Below are 18,734 nucleotides of genomic sequence, written 5' to 3' on the forward strand. Positions count from 1 at the left end.
CATGCTAATTTTCTTTTCATTCTATAGAAGGCCAGAGCAGTGTCTCACATACCTCTCAGGGATAACTATTGTTAAGCACTGACTTCTTCCTAAGACCCCTGCATGCATCAGGCACAAGAAGACCTGCATGCCTTGTGCTGCAGTTTTGTTCTGTACTGGAAACCGCGGTGCTGAAGCTAAGACAGACGCCCCGGTTCACTTGCTAGAATTCCTGCTTTCATAACGTTTCCGCTTTATAATTCTCTGCTGACTCCTTGTTTATAATGAAGATACATTTCCCTTTCCTTGGACCGGTGTCTTGTTTTATGTCGTTCTCTAGCACAGGTACCTCATGTTTTTTTGTTATATAACTATGTCACCGCTGCGTGTACTTTATAGTTTGAAGGAAGTACATTGGCTTTTCCCAGTTCTATTGAACTTTGTTTTACTACTTTCAACACTGCTGTAGCGGCCAAGAATTGGCTTATTCAGGGTGAGCTGTATTTTTTACCCCCTTTGAGTTATGTCTGTGTAGCAGTACATACATATGTACATATAAATCTCTGCTGCTGTACACATATCACAGGCCAATGCTGTAGTCCAGAAAACTCAGCACCTCCAAAGCACTTCTCTGCTCCCCAAGTTCAATAATCAGGTTTGGAATAACTGACCCATGGTTTGTTTAAACATGTTTGAAAACCATGCACCCTCAGCTCCTTCCACAAAAGTGCATGACCTGGCATACCTGAGCCAGCATAAACCATTCCTCAACAACAAGCCATCCCCTCCCCTCGCCCCTGCCCTTCAACAAATCCCCTCTGTCAGAGATTTCTCTATTCCATGGGCCAATATAAGTCTTTCAGTGCACAAGTTGCCCCCTTTCTTAATTCTCTCCTGCTCTTTCTGCCTCTAAGAAGAAATGACAAAGAACAAAACCATATATAAAGGCTTAACAAGCCCAATCATTTTTTGTAATCTCCAAGGGTTTTGTTGGGTTTTTTTTTTTCTAAGCAACAATAACAAAAGAGTCCCCTGATCTCTGGGTTGCTGTTTAATGCTGCTTTTTCTAACCAAGTCTAGTATAGTCTACCCCTTTCCTGCTTTCTGTCATTTTACACGATCTCCGTTCAACTTGGTTCTGGTGAAATTAATGAATTTCTCAGAGAACTGTTAATCATAGAAGCCTTGGTCCATGACATATGCTATAATTCAGTGGGGTTTTAACCTTCACCCCCCTTTGGTAATTGGCAAACAGCATCATTTGGCTTTTATTAAACTGGAACGTGATGCATTTTCTTTGTTCGCCTCGAAACATTCTCACAGGGAGACCTGGCAGGTTGTTAACACCGCCCCCCCTCCAATTATTGTTATCCGCTATAAGGGCTTAGGGAGGTTTTAAAAGCGTTATCATTTTGAGATCTTCATCTCAGTGAGAGCTCCATTGGACATGACATCTTACACACCAGGAAAATGAGATGAAAAAGCATATATACATATGTATACCCAGTTCATAGCTGGAAATGAAACCCACAGGTCTTGACACCCCAGGCCCTCTGCTGTAACCACTGGTACCATTTGGTGTGACACTGGAACTCAGTTGGTTTGGTGCCTATAACCACTATATAATGCCTTTCCCCCCTCTGTAGTTCACCCATGCTTAGAACGAAGCTTTTTAGAAAATTTTGAAATGAGCACCCAGCGTCCCTACCTGCTCATTTATTTTTTTGTTTCCATTTTTCCTTTGTGTGGTCCAGTCGTATCATTGTTGTAATTTCCTAAGTCCCATTGCTACCCCTCTGGGAAATGCACTGAGATCCCTTTCACACAGGTCACTGACTAGCCATTAAATGGCAAGTATTTTTGGTCACTATTACCAGATAGATGAAGAAGGTCCCTAAAATGTAAAGATTTGTACTCAGTCCCCAGTCTCCTGAGACGCTAGTTCTTCTGTGCAATTAATTCTGATATTTCTTTCTGCACAGTCTAAGCTCTTGTTTCATAACAAAGACCTATAAGATTTTAGCTGAAAAACAGAAAAAAACAACATAATCTAAAGACAGAACAAAAACCAATTTCAAACCTTTATGTATTTAACTGTATTACTGCAGCCAAAAATAGAACTAACGTGTCTGCTTTTCTAACTGTCGTATGTGCACTGATATGTATGTTATGTTTGGATTAAAAATAGCTAACCTGCTTTCAGCCTATTGAAAAGTATTTTCCAGACAATGAATTAATTAGAAACACAGACAAAGTGTGTGTATGTCGTATGTGCATTATCACGGAGTGAGAGTAGATGAAAATGTTTAAGATTTTGCATTTACCTGCAGCTACACAAATGAAAACGATACAGTATCTGTGTAAAATGAGATCTGAATCAGGCCTTTATTATATACAAGTGTATACTTGTATGCCTCTATGCTTGTCTCTACATATATGTTTGGCAGTGATCACTAAGGAAGCTACTTAAATAATTAGGGCAGTGTGTTAGGATAAGTTCTTGGAAAAGTGTTTGACCTCAGGGTTAGGAAATGATGTTTGGCTGCTCTAAGCTTAACAAAGCAGGAGGTATGAGTTTGTTTTGATGTGAAGAAGTAAGATTACCACTTAATTGTCATAATTTTGTATAAACATGTTAAGATACTAATGTTTCTAGTATTGTATCAACAAGCTTCCAACATAGCAAAGCATTTAGCCATGTGCTTAAATCCCCTGAAGTCACATACTTCAACAGGGTTTATGCAAGTGTTTGAAGCTAAGCATGTGTTTGAATGAATTTCTGAATCAGGGTCAGTATTAGTAAAGGAAAAAGAGGATTTGGAGATGTTCTGTGGAGCACATTCAGAGCAGGGATGGGTGAAAGAGTTCAGATGAATAAGAACTGATGCAGAGCTTCAGCCTGAACCTGAACTGAACTTGATGCACATGTGTGCGCATGCACACTTGTTTTTAAATTTGGTTTTGCCTTTTAAGTCAAAAATATTTGGCTAAATATGCATTTTTAATAGAATCACCTATCTCTGATTTCCGGTTTCAGCTGGTGGCAGTCCTGGTTTCGACTGATGACAGTACCGTGACAAAAGCTGTCACTGCAGTGTTATTTCCATCTTGACTGAAACTAAGACATATTGGAAATCTTATAAGATTATCGGGATATCCAGCTAGTAAGCAGGAATCAAATATTGCCAAATAATCATATAATGCTAAATATTGTCAGCAAACCTAGAACCAAGCAAAGGTCACCTGTTTGCAGGACTTACTACCATCCTGAAATTGGTCTTGGATTATTAAGGTCTGAGAATGTTTTGAGGAAACTGGAAAAAAAAAGTTTGGAGTAGAAATGGGTGCAAACTTGGATCCGAATGATATGTGTCCATATTTGCATCCAACATGGAGCTAGCCTGTGCCAGCTTTCAAATAAATCTGGGCAAGTCTTTTCTCAAGTTCAAGGAAGCTGGGGCTGAGATTTGGTTCTTAAAGGAAACTGTGAAATGTGGTGGTTTTTAGCTGTGTTTGTCTTTTTGTTTAAGTGGATGAGTTGACTAAGCAAACTCATGTTCATTTTTGCTTAATAGAAGCTAGAGTCTTTCAGAATATTAGTCATGACAGAGAAAAATGCTCTGAAAAAATAGCATCCGTTGCAGGGAAGAAGAAATTGCCTGTATCGTTTTTCTGACTATGCCTTTTCTTCAGCCAGTCAGTGTGGCCCGGTGCACAAGGCACTAGAATAGGTGTCAGTGGGTCTTCCTTATCTTCCCATGTCTGCCATGGGCTGCTTATATTGCCTTGAGCAAGTCACTAAAACGAAACATTTAAAAAGGGACCTCTCATTTTAGATGCCCCTTTTTGTTCATGATTTTCAGAACTTCAGTGCACCTGCAGTTCTTTTTGACCCTTCCTGATACTGCAAGAGCTAAGCACCTCTAAAAATCAGGACCAAGCTATCTCTGTTTAGGCTGTACCCCTAGGGTTAGAAATCCCTTTTGAAAACTTTAATCTTAATCTCTCTGTACCTTGGTTTTCCCATATACAAAATTGAGGCGCTTGTTTTAAATCTCCTTTGTGAGCCATGATTGAATAGTGTAAAGTGTCATTATGCCATAAAGAGAAAACTGATTTGTCTGCACTGAAGAAGGTGAGCTAAGGTTAAAATTATATTATTCTTGGATTCCTCGCTCCTTTGCCGCTGAGGACTCTGTGGTTTCCTGGACAAGTGATGTCTAACCATCAGTATATGACACTACTTGAGGAAGGTTTTGTGTAGCCCACAATTTTAGGTATATGGCCACAGTGAGTTCTGCCTTTCCCTGAGATATGTTAATGTTATCCTATTTAATTCTGCATTTGCAGAACTTGCTTCAGAATCATTACTCTAAAATTCATTAGGATTTATGTCTGACAGTAGCTGATACCAAATTGGAACCAGTAGCTAGAGAACCAGAAATATTTAAATTGGAAACATTTGGGGTGGTGGTGGTTGCTTTACAAAAAGTGAATGGTTGTATTGTTTGTTACTGAAGTCATTCATATAGAGTTACAGACAGAGAGAGCTCCTCAGATGATCCTGCTAACCAAGGCATAATCTGGTGCCTGGAGGGGGTGGCTAAAAATGTTCCCTGACCATTTACTAAGACCACAAGGGGACTTGTAAACAGCAAGAGGAACATCACAATAAGAGTTACTTCGTGCTTTTGTTTTTGGTGTTTCAGTTCTGTGTGGCTTTTAAGGCTAAGCTTGTTCCTCTTGTGTCCTGATGTGAACTCTACAGGCCAGATTCTTGTTTGTGTTTCCCCCAATAAATATTAAGAGTAGAACCACTGATTTCAATGAAGTTGTTCTAGGTTTTCACAGATGTAAGAGACAGAAGAATTCGGTCCTAAATTTTCCTAGATTTATTCATTCTTACGATATCCTTCAAGATTGGAATTCAGCATAATATTGACATGCTCTACATTGGTGCACACCAGCTATTTTGTAGGGTGAGTGTTATTTTATTTATCCGACATTTGTGCAAAGTGATTTAGTTCTTCACACAAGACGTGCCGTGGAGCAGAGTTCACAACATAGCCTTCTGAGTACAGAATTGTCAGTGGTGTTTTCTCTATTCCTCACCAGCTTAACTTACTTGTCAGCGAAGCAGTGAGGCAGAAGGAATTCACGTATAAAACGCTACTTTCTGAAAATAGAAGGCAACAAAATAATGATTAGCCTTAAAGTGTAGGTGTAACAGGAATTTGTAGTGAGGTTTGGCAAGACAACGTATTTAATAGTCATGCCGTTCTAATGGTCAGAGCCGGACACCCTAATGTTAAGTATTGCCTCATTTGAAAAGGAATTGCATTGAAATCAGCAGGACTATAAAGCCTTGCTCACTTTGAGTAAGGGCATGACTCCATCTGGGGCTGTTCAAGGGAGTGTTGCAAAAACAGAGTATGGGGACCACCAGTTTCACTAGTCCATTAAGATGCTACACACTGTAAGGGTATGACCAGTTGGCTGTAAGAGAAAAGTGGAAATTCTGGAAGCATCTTCTCACTAGCAGCTGCTACATGCTGCTCCCTCTACCTTTCTGGGCTGTGCCTAGTGTAGCTCCTAAACCCCTTCAGTGGGTGGTGCGAATCTGGCCCAGAGATGGCTGTCTGAATGGGGAAGATATTCCCAGCTCATCTCACCCCAGTGAAAGGCTTCCAAGAGACAAAGGAAGTTGGATATTACAAGTTGATCACCTCCATATGGGGTCATTTCTTGTTGAAAGAGAAATGAGTAGTCGCAGATTCATACCACTATAACCTAATCTGATGTGAAGATCCAGAGATCCCCATTTCTCATTCCACTTCTCACTTTTTGTGTGGCTTTGGCCAAGTCACTCCGTCCCTCCCTAACCCCTCCTTCACTTTCCAATCTCTAACAAGGAGGTAATAACACTACCGCAGCTACCTTCCAGGGTTGCCATGAGGATTAATTAGTTAATTAATGTACAGTTTTTTGATTGTATAAAAAAACTCTATATACACACCAAGTACCGTGATTAATGAACTGGGTAGGATTTTAGTGGTTGTTAGCCCTTTTCCTGGAAAAGGGAGACATTTAGATCTTAACCAGTTTCATGGTATAGATGTTCATTTCTTTAATATTTTTCACTGTGCCTACCCACCAGTTCCACTTCTTCTTTGCCCTTGCAGATGATGAAATGAGGCTCCGCTCCTCTTCTCGAGGATCTGCTTAATTCCTATTGATTTCAGTACTTGTCAGTATCCCAGGGTGCAGCTACATGTGCAATTGATTCAAAGCAATAAACTCTGGAGCAGTTTGGGCCAGAGTAAACTACTCCCGAGCACAGCGTCTACACGTGCACCCAGGCCAGCAGCAATATGAGTTGAGGTAGAGCAGTTTACACCAGGCATGCTCCTGCCCTGCTTTGGGGGTTGGTGGCAGGTGGTGGAGGGGCTGGCTGGGCCATGAGGGCACTGAAAGTACAGAGCCATGTGACTAGGTAGCAAGCAGGAGTGTGGCCCCTTGTTGGCTCAGCTGACTGGGCACAATTTATGCCCACAGTCAGCATCTACATGTGTGTTTAATTGCAGTTAATTACCCTGCTGTAAGATAGTACTGCCCCTAATAGTACTATCCCACAGCAGTGTTACTTAGTTTCTGTAGCCTAATAATGTCACATGTGTAGACAGTGATGTTTTACTCCGGAGCTACTTAGTCTACTCCGCAGTTAAGCACGCATATAGATGCAGTCCCAGTGTAGGGATATCGACTCCTAGAATTGTAAGCCTCTATGACAGCAAAACACTTAGGTACACGAATAGCTTTAAGCATGTGAGCGCTCCCATTGAAGTCAGGCAATTTACTTACATGCCTAATATTGAATGCATGCTAAAATATTCAACTGGGTTAAAGTGATCATAGACAATGAGAGATTTTGCCCCATACAAACGTCATGCATAATTAGAAATAAAATTTAAAAATGGGTTTTCTTTGGGGGTGAGGGATTGTTTCTTTTGTTTTGTTTTGTTTGTTAATCTCAATGCCATTTTATGAAGGGAAAATGGAGAGGTCCTAGCTGTTGAAAAACTTTGGGGGCAGTAGGAACTTTGTGGACAGCAGTTGGAGAGAGCTGATGGACAGCACATTACTCAACCACTTGTCACTCGCCCCAGTGAGTGAGTCTGTCTCAGTCAGGTTCCTAATAGATAAGTATCTACAGCTCAGAAAGTCCCCAGCATCACTGATGCTGGCTGACACTTAATTTCAGTAGAGCCAAAAGACTGGGACATGAACTGCCTCACTAATCCAGTAAGATGGGATTTTTTTTCCGAAGACATGATTTAGGCACTGAAGCAGAGGATAGAGTGGGAAGGTTACAGTTCCACTGTCATGTTGTTTCTGTTTTGCTAGCACTCTACAAATGAAAATCATTCACAAGGAATGAACATCTACCCTTTTCCTCAGTACTAGATTCACAGGCTCAGAGATCTAGTTTTTGGCAAGGTTGTCATTACCAGCACGCATTCCTCATTCAGCAGAAAATGTAGCAAAGGTGCCTGCTGTTTGACCTGGATTGATTCTGCTACCAAATGCATTCAGTAACTTTTATCTGCTGCCTTACAAAAGAAGGATTCGTTGGTCTAACAGCCATTCTTCTGCAAAATGAACTACACATGCTATTTCTTGTTTCCTTCCTAGCTGTGTCCACTACTCTTGCGAAGCCACTGACTGCCAAGAGCTGGAGATTGAGAATGCCATGCTGAACTGCACCAGCGGTGGGTGGTACAACGGTGCCCAGTGCAACATTAGTTGCAAGACAGGCTACATCCTGCAAGTGCACAGAGATGACGACCTCATCAAGAGCCAGGTTTGTTTGTTGTGATCAAGTTTGGGCCAATGAGTCTGCAAAGGATAAGAAATGATCCACACATTTGCCCCAAATCTCCAATCATTTAAATATGTGTGTGTGTGTGTGTATGTGTAAAATTTAATTTTGCCAGGTGTTTCTATACCTCATGGTCCTTTCCAGGCTCAGCATCAGAAATGCCGGGACACTTAAAAAAAAATCAGTTACCAAAATGCTTTTTCTGATCTGATCAGGAGCATGATATAATAGCAATCTCTTGAGGCACCCTGCTTTTTTGACATTTCCAGCTCAATGTCCAGACCCCCAAATTTGGTGTGTAGTCACGCAGAAGGATAGTCACCGGTTGGTGCTTGTAAAAAAGACACTCCAAGGCTTTGGGGGTCCCTTTATCACTCAGGTGATAGACAGTTGGGTCTTATTACAGCAAGCTTTTCATATGCATATTCCCAGTCTTCTAGCTTTATTAGGATGGACAACACTCAAGGGAGGGAGGTAGTATTACTGTCTTAACTGTGTAGATCAGTGACAGACAAAAAGTTTGGCCCGTGGGCTACACTGGGTTCATGGTGGACTCCATTTCCCAGCAGCCTCTGCCCAGTTGCTGCAGCCAGTTTGCATGGAGACTGCAGGAGACAACATGAGACCAGGGTTTCCAGGGAGACCAGCCCCAGCAGCGCTGGCAGGGCAGGAAGCTGCTCCAGGGCTTGGTTCTTGCAGCGGTGACAGCGTGGTCCAGAGGCAGGGCAGAGCCACCATCTGCTGCCACGTGCCCCAGGCAGGGGTGGGCAGGCAGTGGATCACAGTTCTGCCCCAGCTCCAAACCATGCTGTCACCACTGCAAGATCCCAGCCCTGGCCCCAGAGCAGTCCCCCGTCCAGCTGTGCACCCTGCCAGCGCTGCAGAGGTCAGTCTCGATGGGAGCCCTGGGCCCACGCTGTCATGGCCCCACCACCCCTGGGATCTCCATGGAACCGGCTGCAGTGATGTGAGCAGGGGCTGCTGGGAAATGGAGTCTGGCCAACTGGCCAGATCTGCCATTTTGCCTACCCCCGGTGTAGATGGAGAAACTGAGTCACAGAAACCTCACATGACCCAAGATCAATAGATGATTATTGGCAGGGCTGAAAATAGGGTCCAGGTCTCCTTACTTCCAGGCCTGTTCTTGAGCAATGCTCATTCTCAACAGATAGTTTTAACTCTGTGTGTGTGTGTGCACATGCACGCGCGCGTGTGCATGCATGCGCACACGCGCGTGTGCATGTGTGTGTGCATTCCTATCCGAGTAAGAAGGAAACATTATAAAACCATGTTCTAATATTCTAACCTCATTAAAAAAGAAATGTTCTAATTGGCATAGTTCTTTTTTTTTTCTGGAGTCTGGAAAAGCACCCAAACATTTTGTTGGCTACTCAGAACTTATCTGATCTTATTGGGACTGGAAAACTGGCCTGGAAATTTCATGAGGATCGGCTTTCAGCTGAGATTCCTTTGGCTGGATCTGAAGCATTACAAGCCTTGCTTCCTTTGCAGTATTTCCAACTATCCACTTCCAGGCAGACCCTAACAGTGCAGAGATGCACAAAGATGGATGAGAATTAAGGAAAGAATAAATCCAGACTTTTTCAGATTTAATTAAGAAGCATTTCAGAGCATGATGTATTGATTTCTTTTAATGGTGCCCTAAGACTCTAGTACCACAGGTGCACGTGCGAGCAGAAAGGGTGAGCAACTGGGAAATATGTTAATTTGTTTTCTCATTTAAACAAAACTAAGAAGGGGAGGTAATGCCTCTTGGCAAATTTACACTCATTTTGTTTGGGAAGAGTTTGTACTTGGTCTCTGAGTGCAGCATATTGAGTGCATTGACAGCAAGGTAGTTCACATGTGAGATTGGAAGTGATGGGTGTCTGTGAAAACCTTTTAGTGGGAAACTGGAGGACTGTCCTTGGACTCCTTCTTCCCATTCCCCTGTCCTCCCATCCCCATTTCCCAAATACCTGACACTTCGTGCAGTCTGGTGCATTCCAAAGACAAACTGTTTGTTCTGCACAAGAATTTCTCTGAGCTCTGGGGATAAATCATCCCAGGCTAAATGAGATTGGTTTCCAGAGGGGAGTGAACTTTTTTAGGACCATAGAAGTCACTTCAGCTTTCTGTTTGTTTTGGGGAATGGAAATGGTGGAGTAGGGGATCTGTGAGTCCTACCTCCAACACATCCCTGCATTCACTTCGAGTTTAGAGCAAAGTTTTAGGTTGCTTCTTAGTTTTGTTCTCCTCTATGATGTGTTTATGTAATATTAGTTGGATCACGTATGTGAGGCATGAACACAGTAATTCCCATCTGGATCTATTTTTGTGTGGTAGAAGCAACGAGGGGGGAGGGTGTGTGTGTGTGTGTGTGTGTGTGTGTGTGTGTGCGCACATGTGTAAGGAAGAGAATGTATAGTGTGTGTGTAAAGAAGAGAATGTATAAGGCCACAGTCACACTCAGCAGCTTGTCTGTATTTGTAAAATACTGTGCTCTTCAGAAGATCATCAAGGGGGAGACAGAGTGGAGGGGAATGAGTCAGCCCTTTCAACTCAATTACAAAACAAATAGAGGACCCCACAAGCTGGGCCTCTTCCATCCTAATTGGCATCAGCACCAGAACCCTAGCTCCAGCTGAGCATTTTTGCAGAACAGAAAACAAATTCTCAAACAAGCCTGAATGATTGAACAAGGAAATAGTTGGAAGAGATCTTTGCATTGAGCACACAGGAATCCACAAACCAAATAAAAAAACCCAAAGGCATTTCACCAGCACCATATCATTTAAATATGAAAAGTCCCCTATGGGGGAGATTTATGCCAATTATTACTATATGTTTTTGATCTGAGAACCTCGGTTTCAGAGCCTCTTTTTTTTCACCCTGAGCACTGAAGGCTGGGTCTGATTCATATAACAGGACTTCAGAATGTTAATGCCACTAGCTGAGGATATTCCTGATCCACCAAAACACTCTTAACCCAACTCTGATCGCCCCAGGTTTTGCAATCCGTTGCCCTCCCCAGAAAGTGAATGCAAAACGTTCTAGGATGAAGGCTCAGTTTTTATTATGTTCTGTACATCCTGAGCACGTCTACGTCTCGGCATCTACACATGTGGCCTTATTAGGGTGCAGGAAACTAATAAACTCTGCAGTAGTACTTGTAATGTGTAAATGCTGACCTAGCTTGTTGGGGCACAAATGTGCTTGAGTGTGGGCGCTGCCTGCTGGCTGGCCCCACACTAAAGCACCCTCATGCCCCAGCCAGCCCCTCCACAGTGTGTTGAGCCAGGTCGGTGTAGTCCCTAGCTGGCAAGCTGACCCTTCAGGCCTCCTGCCAGATGGGGCTGCTGTGACTCTGCTCAACATCCTGCGGTCCCAGGCGCATGTGTAAACGTGGCGCCCAGGAGCAATAAACTCAAGTGCAATATGTGCCAGAGTTTATTGCTGTCCATTAATATGCACATGTAGTCATGCCCTCTGAGTATAAATCAGTCAAGAATTAAGTATATCCTTTAGTCCATCCCTGTTCAGCAAAGTTATTAAGCACATGCTTAAAAAGTTGTGCTTGTGCTTAAGTGCTTTGTTGACGGACAATAGACCACGTCTTTTCAGGGCCACCAGGCTTCATTTTATTGAGTCAAGAGGAGCTCCATGCCAGAATTTGTGTAAGGTTTGTCCAAGAAATAATTTCTCAGAAATTCTGGAATACTCAGGTTAGATTCCTGTTGTGCTTTTATTTATCGTCTCACAATTGCTTTCCAGCTTCCAGTTTCTCTTCTGATTACATTTGGAGATAAGATGAAACATGTGGCAGGTTGTCTGTATCCCGTTGTATTTTTTGTTTGTTCATTTTGTTTTGGGTTGAGAACTTTGCTGAACAATTTTGGGGAGCTGGAGATCTTCCTTGCATTCATCTGGTAGCCTGAATGAGGTCTAAGGAAGGGCAGGGAAGGCAGCTTTGCTCAAGCTGGTGTTTGGAAAGGAGACAAGTGTCTCAAAGGATGTTGATGCCTTTCCAAGGGACAGTGGGGATCACTGTGCTCATGCAAATGGTCAACAAGCCAATGAATACATTCTAACCTTCAACACCAGAGCTGAATTTCTGGATATCTCAGGAAAAGACACTTGAAGAACTGAGCAAAGATATCAGGAAGATTTTCATAAGCACCTGAGATGATGTAGGAGTGTGTGTCCCAGGGAAATCCCTTAGGTATGTTAAAAATGTAACCTGTTGCTGAACCATTCAATCTCTGCAGTTGTGCTGAGCCATAGTGCAGATCATGTATCCGCTGCTCAATGAGGTGTTCTCCTTCTTCATCCATGGCCAAACCTTGAAAATTGAGGGAACCCCACATACATCAGTGCTGCATTCAGTTAAAGGAAAGGAAGCAAGCAGGAAAGAAGCACAGACATACCTTTGGTCTGTCTCTCAGTATCTTAATGACATCAGTAACATCTCTCTGTAGGTTAATGATGGGACAAATTATCAGTACACATACAGGACCATTTTAAATTAGCCACTAGCATGGTGCCCTCTTCTAGCCATCGTTCACTTTATTTTGCCTTTCTTTTCTTTCTACATCTTCACCTTCCTCCTTTTTTCTTTCTCTGCCCCCTGTCCTTTTATTTTCCTTACCTTTCTCCTCCCCTCCCCAACCCTTTTTCTTTCCTTCAGCAAAAGCCCCAATCATTTGGTTATTTGTTGTCATCTTTTCTTGAAGCCACCGCCGCTGCTGCTGTGGTCGAGAGGTGTTATTTAAAACCCAGCAGCTCCTTAATGTTGTGCAAAAGCATCATCAATCATGCCAGGAAAAGAAAGCATGGCTCATGTGGGTTCAATTAGAGGCACAGTAGTGGGCAGCAGTGGAAGAGTATTTAGAGGGAAGTACACAGCTGTTCATTTTTAAGGAAAGGAAACTGCACACGTGAATTGCCTCTTGAAGAAAGAACACACTGGGGTTAGGATAGTGGGGAAGAGATTCTCACAAGTTGTTAAAAGTCCCAACAAGCAGATCTTTTATAGTGTTGGTTAAGGTCTAGTTTGCTTAATCCATGCTCGATGTTTTGAGGAATTGTTTTTCTTTCTGTTTTTTTTTTTTTTTTTAATCCCTCCTTACATAAGACTTACTGTGCGAGGCATGGGGCTGAGAGCAGCAGTTACTGGAAGTGCCAGTCAGAATAGCACAAAATGGCCAAAGTGAGAGCTAGTGTACCAAATACAAAAGCCAAGAGCTTCACTGGAAATGTTTTAGGATGTACAGTCTTGTCAAGTCATACAAGCCAACTGGCAAGTGTCTGGTGCCTGGCTTCATGGGAGACCTGCAGGGTCCAGTGTGGTCTTTGCCCGAAGTGATGCAAGTGATTCAGAAGGTGCTCTCATTTACTGAGTCACCGCAACTACAGAATAAGTACCCACATGGAGAAAAAGAGGGTTGTGCTGTGTTGGCTCTGTCATATTTTGGCTGATGGCCTGGTAACATGCAGCCTTCAGAAATCCCACAGTACTTTTTGCAAGAAGGCCTGCTAACCCATGTCTTGGATAAATTTACTCTTAGACAATCTCCGTTTCCCCTGCATTTTCAGTTTAGGTAGTTAGTCTTCACCTCCCTTCCAGGGAAAAAAAAACACTGTTGTAATGTTCTGCTACAGAAGTAAGTGTGTTTTAGTGTTCATTAAAGTGATTATGCCAGATGATAGATAAGCTTTAAAGAGTACAGTGAGTATCCCTGACCTTGAAAACAAAGAGCCTCACCAAACACATTGCAAAACAAAAGAATAAGTTGAGAAATCAACCATCATACGTGCTGATATTTTTTTCTCTGTAAGGGGCCAGTATTTTTGTTCATGATGAGAACTGAAAGAAGACTTTGAGACACATGTAAAGGCTCTGGGTAGGGTTCACTGGTGAAGTACTATAGGGGAACTGAGAGTATGAAGACTTAATTTTCCTATTATAAAACAGAAGATGATCCTGTCACATCAAAATAAAGAGCATAAGGAAAGATATATGCAGCATAAGTGCCCAGCTGACAAGTGATCTCTTCCAAATGACAGGAAAATGTCCCTTTTCTAGTAGGCTGCTTTGAATTGCAAGCTTACTTTTTAGTAAGCTCAGCATGTCAGGCCTGTATGTAACTTTTGTCAGCTTTGAACATCAATGTAAATTATGCAGCTGACAGCAAGCTTTTCTGGTGTGGCTGCTGCAGTACCTTTCCAATAAATGGTAGAAATAGCCTATTTGCATTAAACAAACACCTGTCCCCAAGATAGAAATGGAAACCTAGGCCTATGTAACAAACCAGTGTAGTTTTACCTCTGATTTTTTCCCAGGGTCATTTGCAGGGTGCATCATAGTGTGTAGGGCTATGTATTGTTTGTCTGCTCCTTATCTTGCACTGCTCTAAGGGCATGTTACACCAGCGTAAAGGTGGTGTGTGTCCAGGCCGCCAGCTACCTGTGAACTTTCTCAGAAGCATTAGTTAAGACAAAACTCATATGCATGAAGTGTGAATCTCCTTGTTGGACTCACACCTTAGACTCAACCTTTTATATTAGCTTCCAGGTTTGGGTGCAGTTCAAGATATTTAGATAATGTCCTTTAAAACCCTGTTTGGTTTGGGACCTGTTTATTTGAAGAAGTTGCTTCTTGCATCAGCTGAGCATCGCTTGTTTTTGGTTCCTGAGCAAGAACACGCCATGCTCAGCAGCTGGGTTTTCTGAGCAGAGCTTTCCTCATTGTAATTCATGTCCATGTGCCTTCCATCAGGGACTGAAACTAATGTCCTGCAGGGAACAACGGAAGAGACCTGTATTTTGTTTAGGATTTAATTAACACCAGTTATTTTGTTCTGATTTTGTGTTTTAACCTCTGAAATTGAAATGCCCAGGAGCCATGGAGATGGACAATATACATGTTTGTAGATGATAATAATGTTTCTTATGGGAAAAGGAGGCTTCCGCTTACCCTGGAACAACCCAGCTTGGAGTGAAAAACCACATCTGTGTTGGGATTTGGGAGAAGATTGCATTTCTCCCTGGTCTATAAAAGCTAAGGATTGATCCCCTGAAGTACTGAGCATCTGTGACTCCAACCACAATCTCGGGGAGCTCTAGGCATTCGGCATCTATGAATCAGGCCCTGAACTCCTTCGCTAGCTGAGGTGCGGCTCTGCCAACGTAACGGATGTCTCATTTAATGGTTGAGAATTGCCCACTTTCTGCCTCTGCTCCAAAAGCAGGACCTGAAGCAAACAAGAGGGTTGCAGGTGGGATAGTGTGTCTCTGGATCGGGTGCTGTGTCAGTATGTGTGAATACAAGGAAAGGTTTTCCATATCCTCACTTCAGTGCTGTGGAGCCACATGCCATAAAGCAGCTTCCCTGAAGTACAGATGCACTTGAGTCATTTTCTCTCTGAAGTGTCGGGAGGTTCTTTGTTAAAATAGTGCAGCCAATTTGGAAATCAACAAAGCTGGAGTAAAAAAGCCCCCGGAGAACACATCCTCTGGAAATGAGGACTATAATGCCACTTTGCCTTAGGTTCTCTAGGGCTCCCTGTACATTAACGGATCAGTAGGAGATGCATTTTTGTTTGTTTGTTTGTTTAAATAAACACTGGCCTGGAAAAGGGGTTTTGTGCCCACTCGGGAAGTCTCCAGTCTCCAGGCTGTGGGACTGCTTTTTCCATTCTAAATACAACCATATATCAAAGGGAGACAGGTCCGAACTTCTGTTGAAACCATTAGGGTGTTTTGGCAAAAGGGAATTCCAGGTCCCTTTGATGTGTGCTAGACAAGTTTCCCTTGCTTTTATAAACCCAGATCAATGCTTGGCGTTGCAAATCTCCTGTGACTGTGCCAGCCCGGAATAAAATATCCCCCGGAGGCACAAGATTACTACAGTTCAGTCAGATTTGTGGCAGGTATCTTCTCTTTACCTTGTTGTCTGCTTCTTGTGTTTTCTCTTGCACCTCTTTTCTCTCCCCTCCTCCCCCTTTAGTCTCCCATTACTATCAGACCTATTTCTAACCATACTCCTTTTTTAATTAACATTTGGATGTGCCCTTTTTTTTTTTTCACTTACATCAGTTTGAACTGTGGTCCCTTCGAAAATGCATAGCCCTAGCTTTGGAAAGGTGGCTCCTCTTTCCTTCTGCTCAGTTCTTTAGGGTTTATAAACATTTGGAGGTCACTCCTCAAAACCAGTGTAGGATGGCCATGTGGTTCTGATGCTAGGCTGGCCCTTTGGAGAACTGCACTCAGTTTTGAGCTCTGCTGCAGGCTCTCTGCATGTCCTTCATCACGTGTGGCCTCCCTCTGCCACATCTAAAAAAAAATAGGGATAAGGATACTACATTTCTCTGTTTAGAGTGGAAACTGTTCAAGACGGGGGGGAAACTGTTCTTTCCATGTGCATGTTTAGTTACCAGCACAATGACACCCTGGTTTCATTTAGAGATGCTAGGCACTTCCAGAATACAAAGAAACAGTAACAGCAACTATCAGTGGATGAAAAGAATCATAGAGTAACCAGGAGCATCTCTACTAGCATCTGCTCCTACACCAGTCCCTAAAATGACACCTGCTGGGAGAGGCCGGGCCTGGAGTCACCCCCAACTCATTAAAGCCTATACTCTTTTGTCAGTCTTTACAACTTCTGTGCTTATCCTGCCATTGTGATACAGGCAAGAGGTTCCCTCAGAGCTAGTGCTTACACATTCCCTTCGGTTACTTCAAAGGCATGATGCTACCATGAGCATAATTGTTGGCTCTCTAGATCCAGATTTTCTCTCTCATTCACAATCCCCTGCAATAACAACAGCTGCAGAGAAGCTGGGAGAGTCACAGTCACCATTCTCCTTAGCAGACCAAGCAGATATGAATCCAGATTCCCTGCTGCCCTGTACTTCGTGTTACTCATTGTCATCCTTGCAGAGAGCATGTTGATCTGCTTCTCTGATTTTGCAACATTTCATACCACATCTGCAGTGTAAATAGAAAGACAAAGAACAGGGTAAAGGAAAACCAAGCCCATGGATTTTTGTTTTGCTATAGCTGGTTTTAGACGTACTAGTAACTTATATATATGTGATACCATTTGTGTAAGAATGGCTTACAGATTGATATGCATCTACTCAAAGAATGGAGCCGTCTTTGGGGTAAAATGCAGAGCTTGCTTAACACCACATATAATCACATTTTAGGTATACAAGCAAAGAAGAGTGCCAATCCCACTGAAATTCTTCCAGTAAACAGGGATTAACATCCTACTACTAAACAAAGTACAACAGTCTTTCACAACCTTGGGTCATTAGGTCTCCCCTACAGTGCCCCATTACCAGCAACAGCATGTCTTTATCAGGCTAAGATGCAGGTTTGGTGGTAACTCAAGGGAAAATATCCCTCATAGACTCACCTACACCACTTCTTGCAACACCTGGATGCTCTTTAGAAACCTCCATTTCAAATGATGATGATCAGGCCCAGTTCTTCATGGCTTATGAGACATGGCAGATAACAGACATGAGCAGTGGCATGGCTGCAGGTGATGGTTAGTGCCCACTGGGCATTATTACATTGTTATTAGTTTTGATCTTTTCCTTGCTGACTGTTGTGCCTTTGCCTTTGTGTCCCTTTCAGTTGGGGTCCAGCATCACCATGACTTGCGTGGATGGAAAGTGGAACAAACAGGTGACCTGTGACCCTGTGGATTGTGGTATCCCTGATCAATACCACGTCTACCCAGCCACATTCAACTGCAGTGAGGGCACCACTTTTGGCAAGAAGTGCTCCTTCACTTGCCGACCTCCTGCTCTCCTGAAAGGTACAAAGGGTGTTTTAGCTCCATGGGAAACATGGGTGATTCCTATTAATATTATCATTCCATGTAATTTTAAGTATGACAAACAAGGAGAGCAAACAGTGGCTTATATAATTTCATTTAAATTAGACGTTCCTCTGCTCTTCCTCTTCATCATGTTGGTTTTACTTAGGCATTTCCTTGATGATGACAAGTTGAAAATAATAATTGCAGCAAAAATTGCATCCATAAAATCAACATTTTTAAAAGCTGCAGGAAAACAAATCAAGCCAGATACTCTGGTCTTGCTCAGTTCTATGGGAATTTAAAGCCATCAGTAAAATGGAAAGGTCTTTATCTTTACTGAAATGTTTGTTAAATTTAGGGACATAGAGGAGAACTTTCCAAAGTGTCTAAGAAACTTAGAATTGAAATACCATTGGACTTGGGTACCTAAGTGTCTTTTGAAATTAAGATTTAGGGTCCTGTGAAAGTTTTATCCCAAGGGCTGGCAGCTGTTCAGTATGCTGTACCTTGAGAGAGCTATTGCATCTGCATTTGGGAGGACACTGTAATGCTTAGCTATATTATAGATATGAGTCTTATTAATCTAGTTGCATTGAATAACACCTAAGTCACAAGGGATCTTACTACTTTTTGCTAGGCTAGTAAAGTGCTACTCATACAATGGGCAAACAAATTCAATGCCTCAAAGTAAAATGGAGCAAGGTTTTACTGCCCATCATGTGCTCCCAGTACCTGCCCAAGTGTGTGCTCTTTCTCCACAGTAGGTGAGAAATAAATCTTCAATGAAAGAAGAAACCTAACCACTACACTTTCACTTTTTTCTACCATTTGGTAAGAGCAGGCACACAGGCAGTTGTTGCAGAGCTGTTGACACAGGGTAAACCCCGTCCCTTTTGCCTTGTGCTAACTCATTTGTCTGCCAATAACTTCAGCGTCAAAAAGAGCATCAGAATCCAACTTGAAAGAAAGTAAGCTGCTGGCAACTGCTTATTATTAGTGACTTCTGAATTATTCTCAAAAATGTTCATCAGGTTCACACAC

General features: G+C 42.6%; 1 protein-coding gene across 1 annotated transcript in view; it reads left to right on the forward strand.

Moving 5' to 3' along the window:
- PAPPA (pappalysin 1) overlaps positions 1 to 18,734 on the forward strand; it is a 229,752-nt gene that overhangs the window by 160,416 nt on the left and 50,602 nt on the right. The window contains exons 14-15 of the mRNA XM_006267917.4: positions 7,672 to 7,840; positions 17,507 to 17,690. Of these exons, the coding sequence (XP_006267979.2) occupies positions 7,672 to 7,840; positions 17,507 to 17,690 (353 nt within the window). The remainder of the gene's footprint in view (positions 1 to 7,671; positions 7,841 to 17,506; positions 17,691 to 18,734) is intronic.

This window comes from Alligator mississippiensis, chromosome 12 (assembly GCF_030867095.1).
Source record: "Alligator mississippiensis isolate rAllMis1 chromosome 12, rAllMis1, whole genome shotgun sequence".
Taxonomy (NCBI): Eukaryota; Metazoa; Chordata; order Crocodylia; family Alligatoridae; genus Alligator; species Alligator mississippiensis.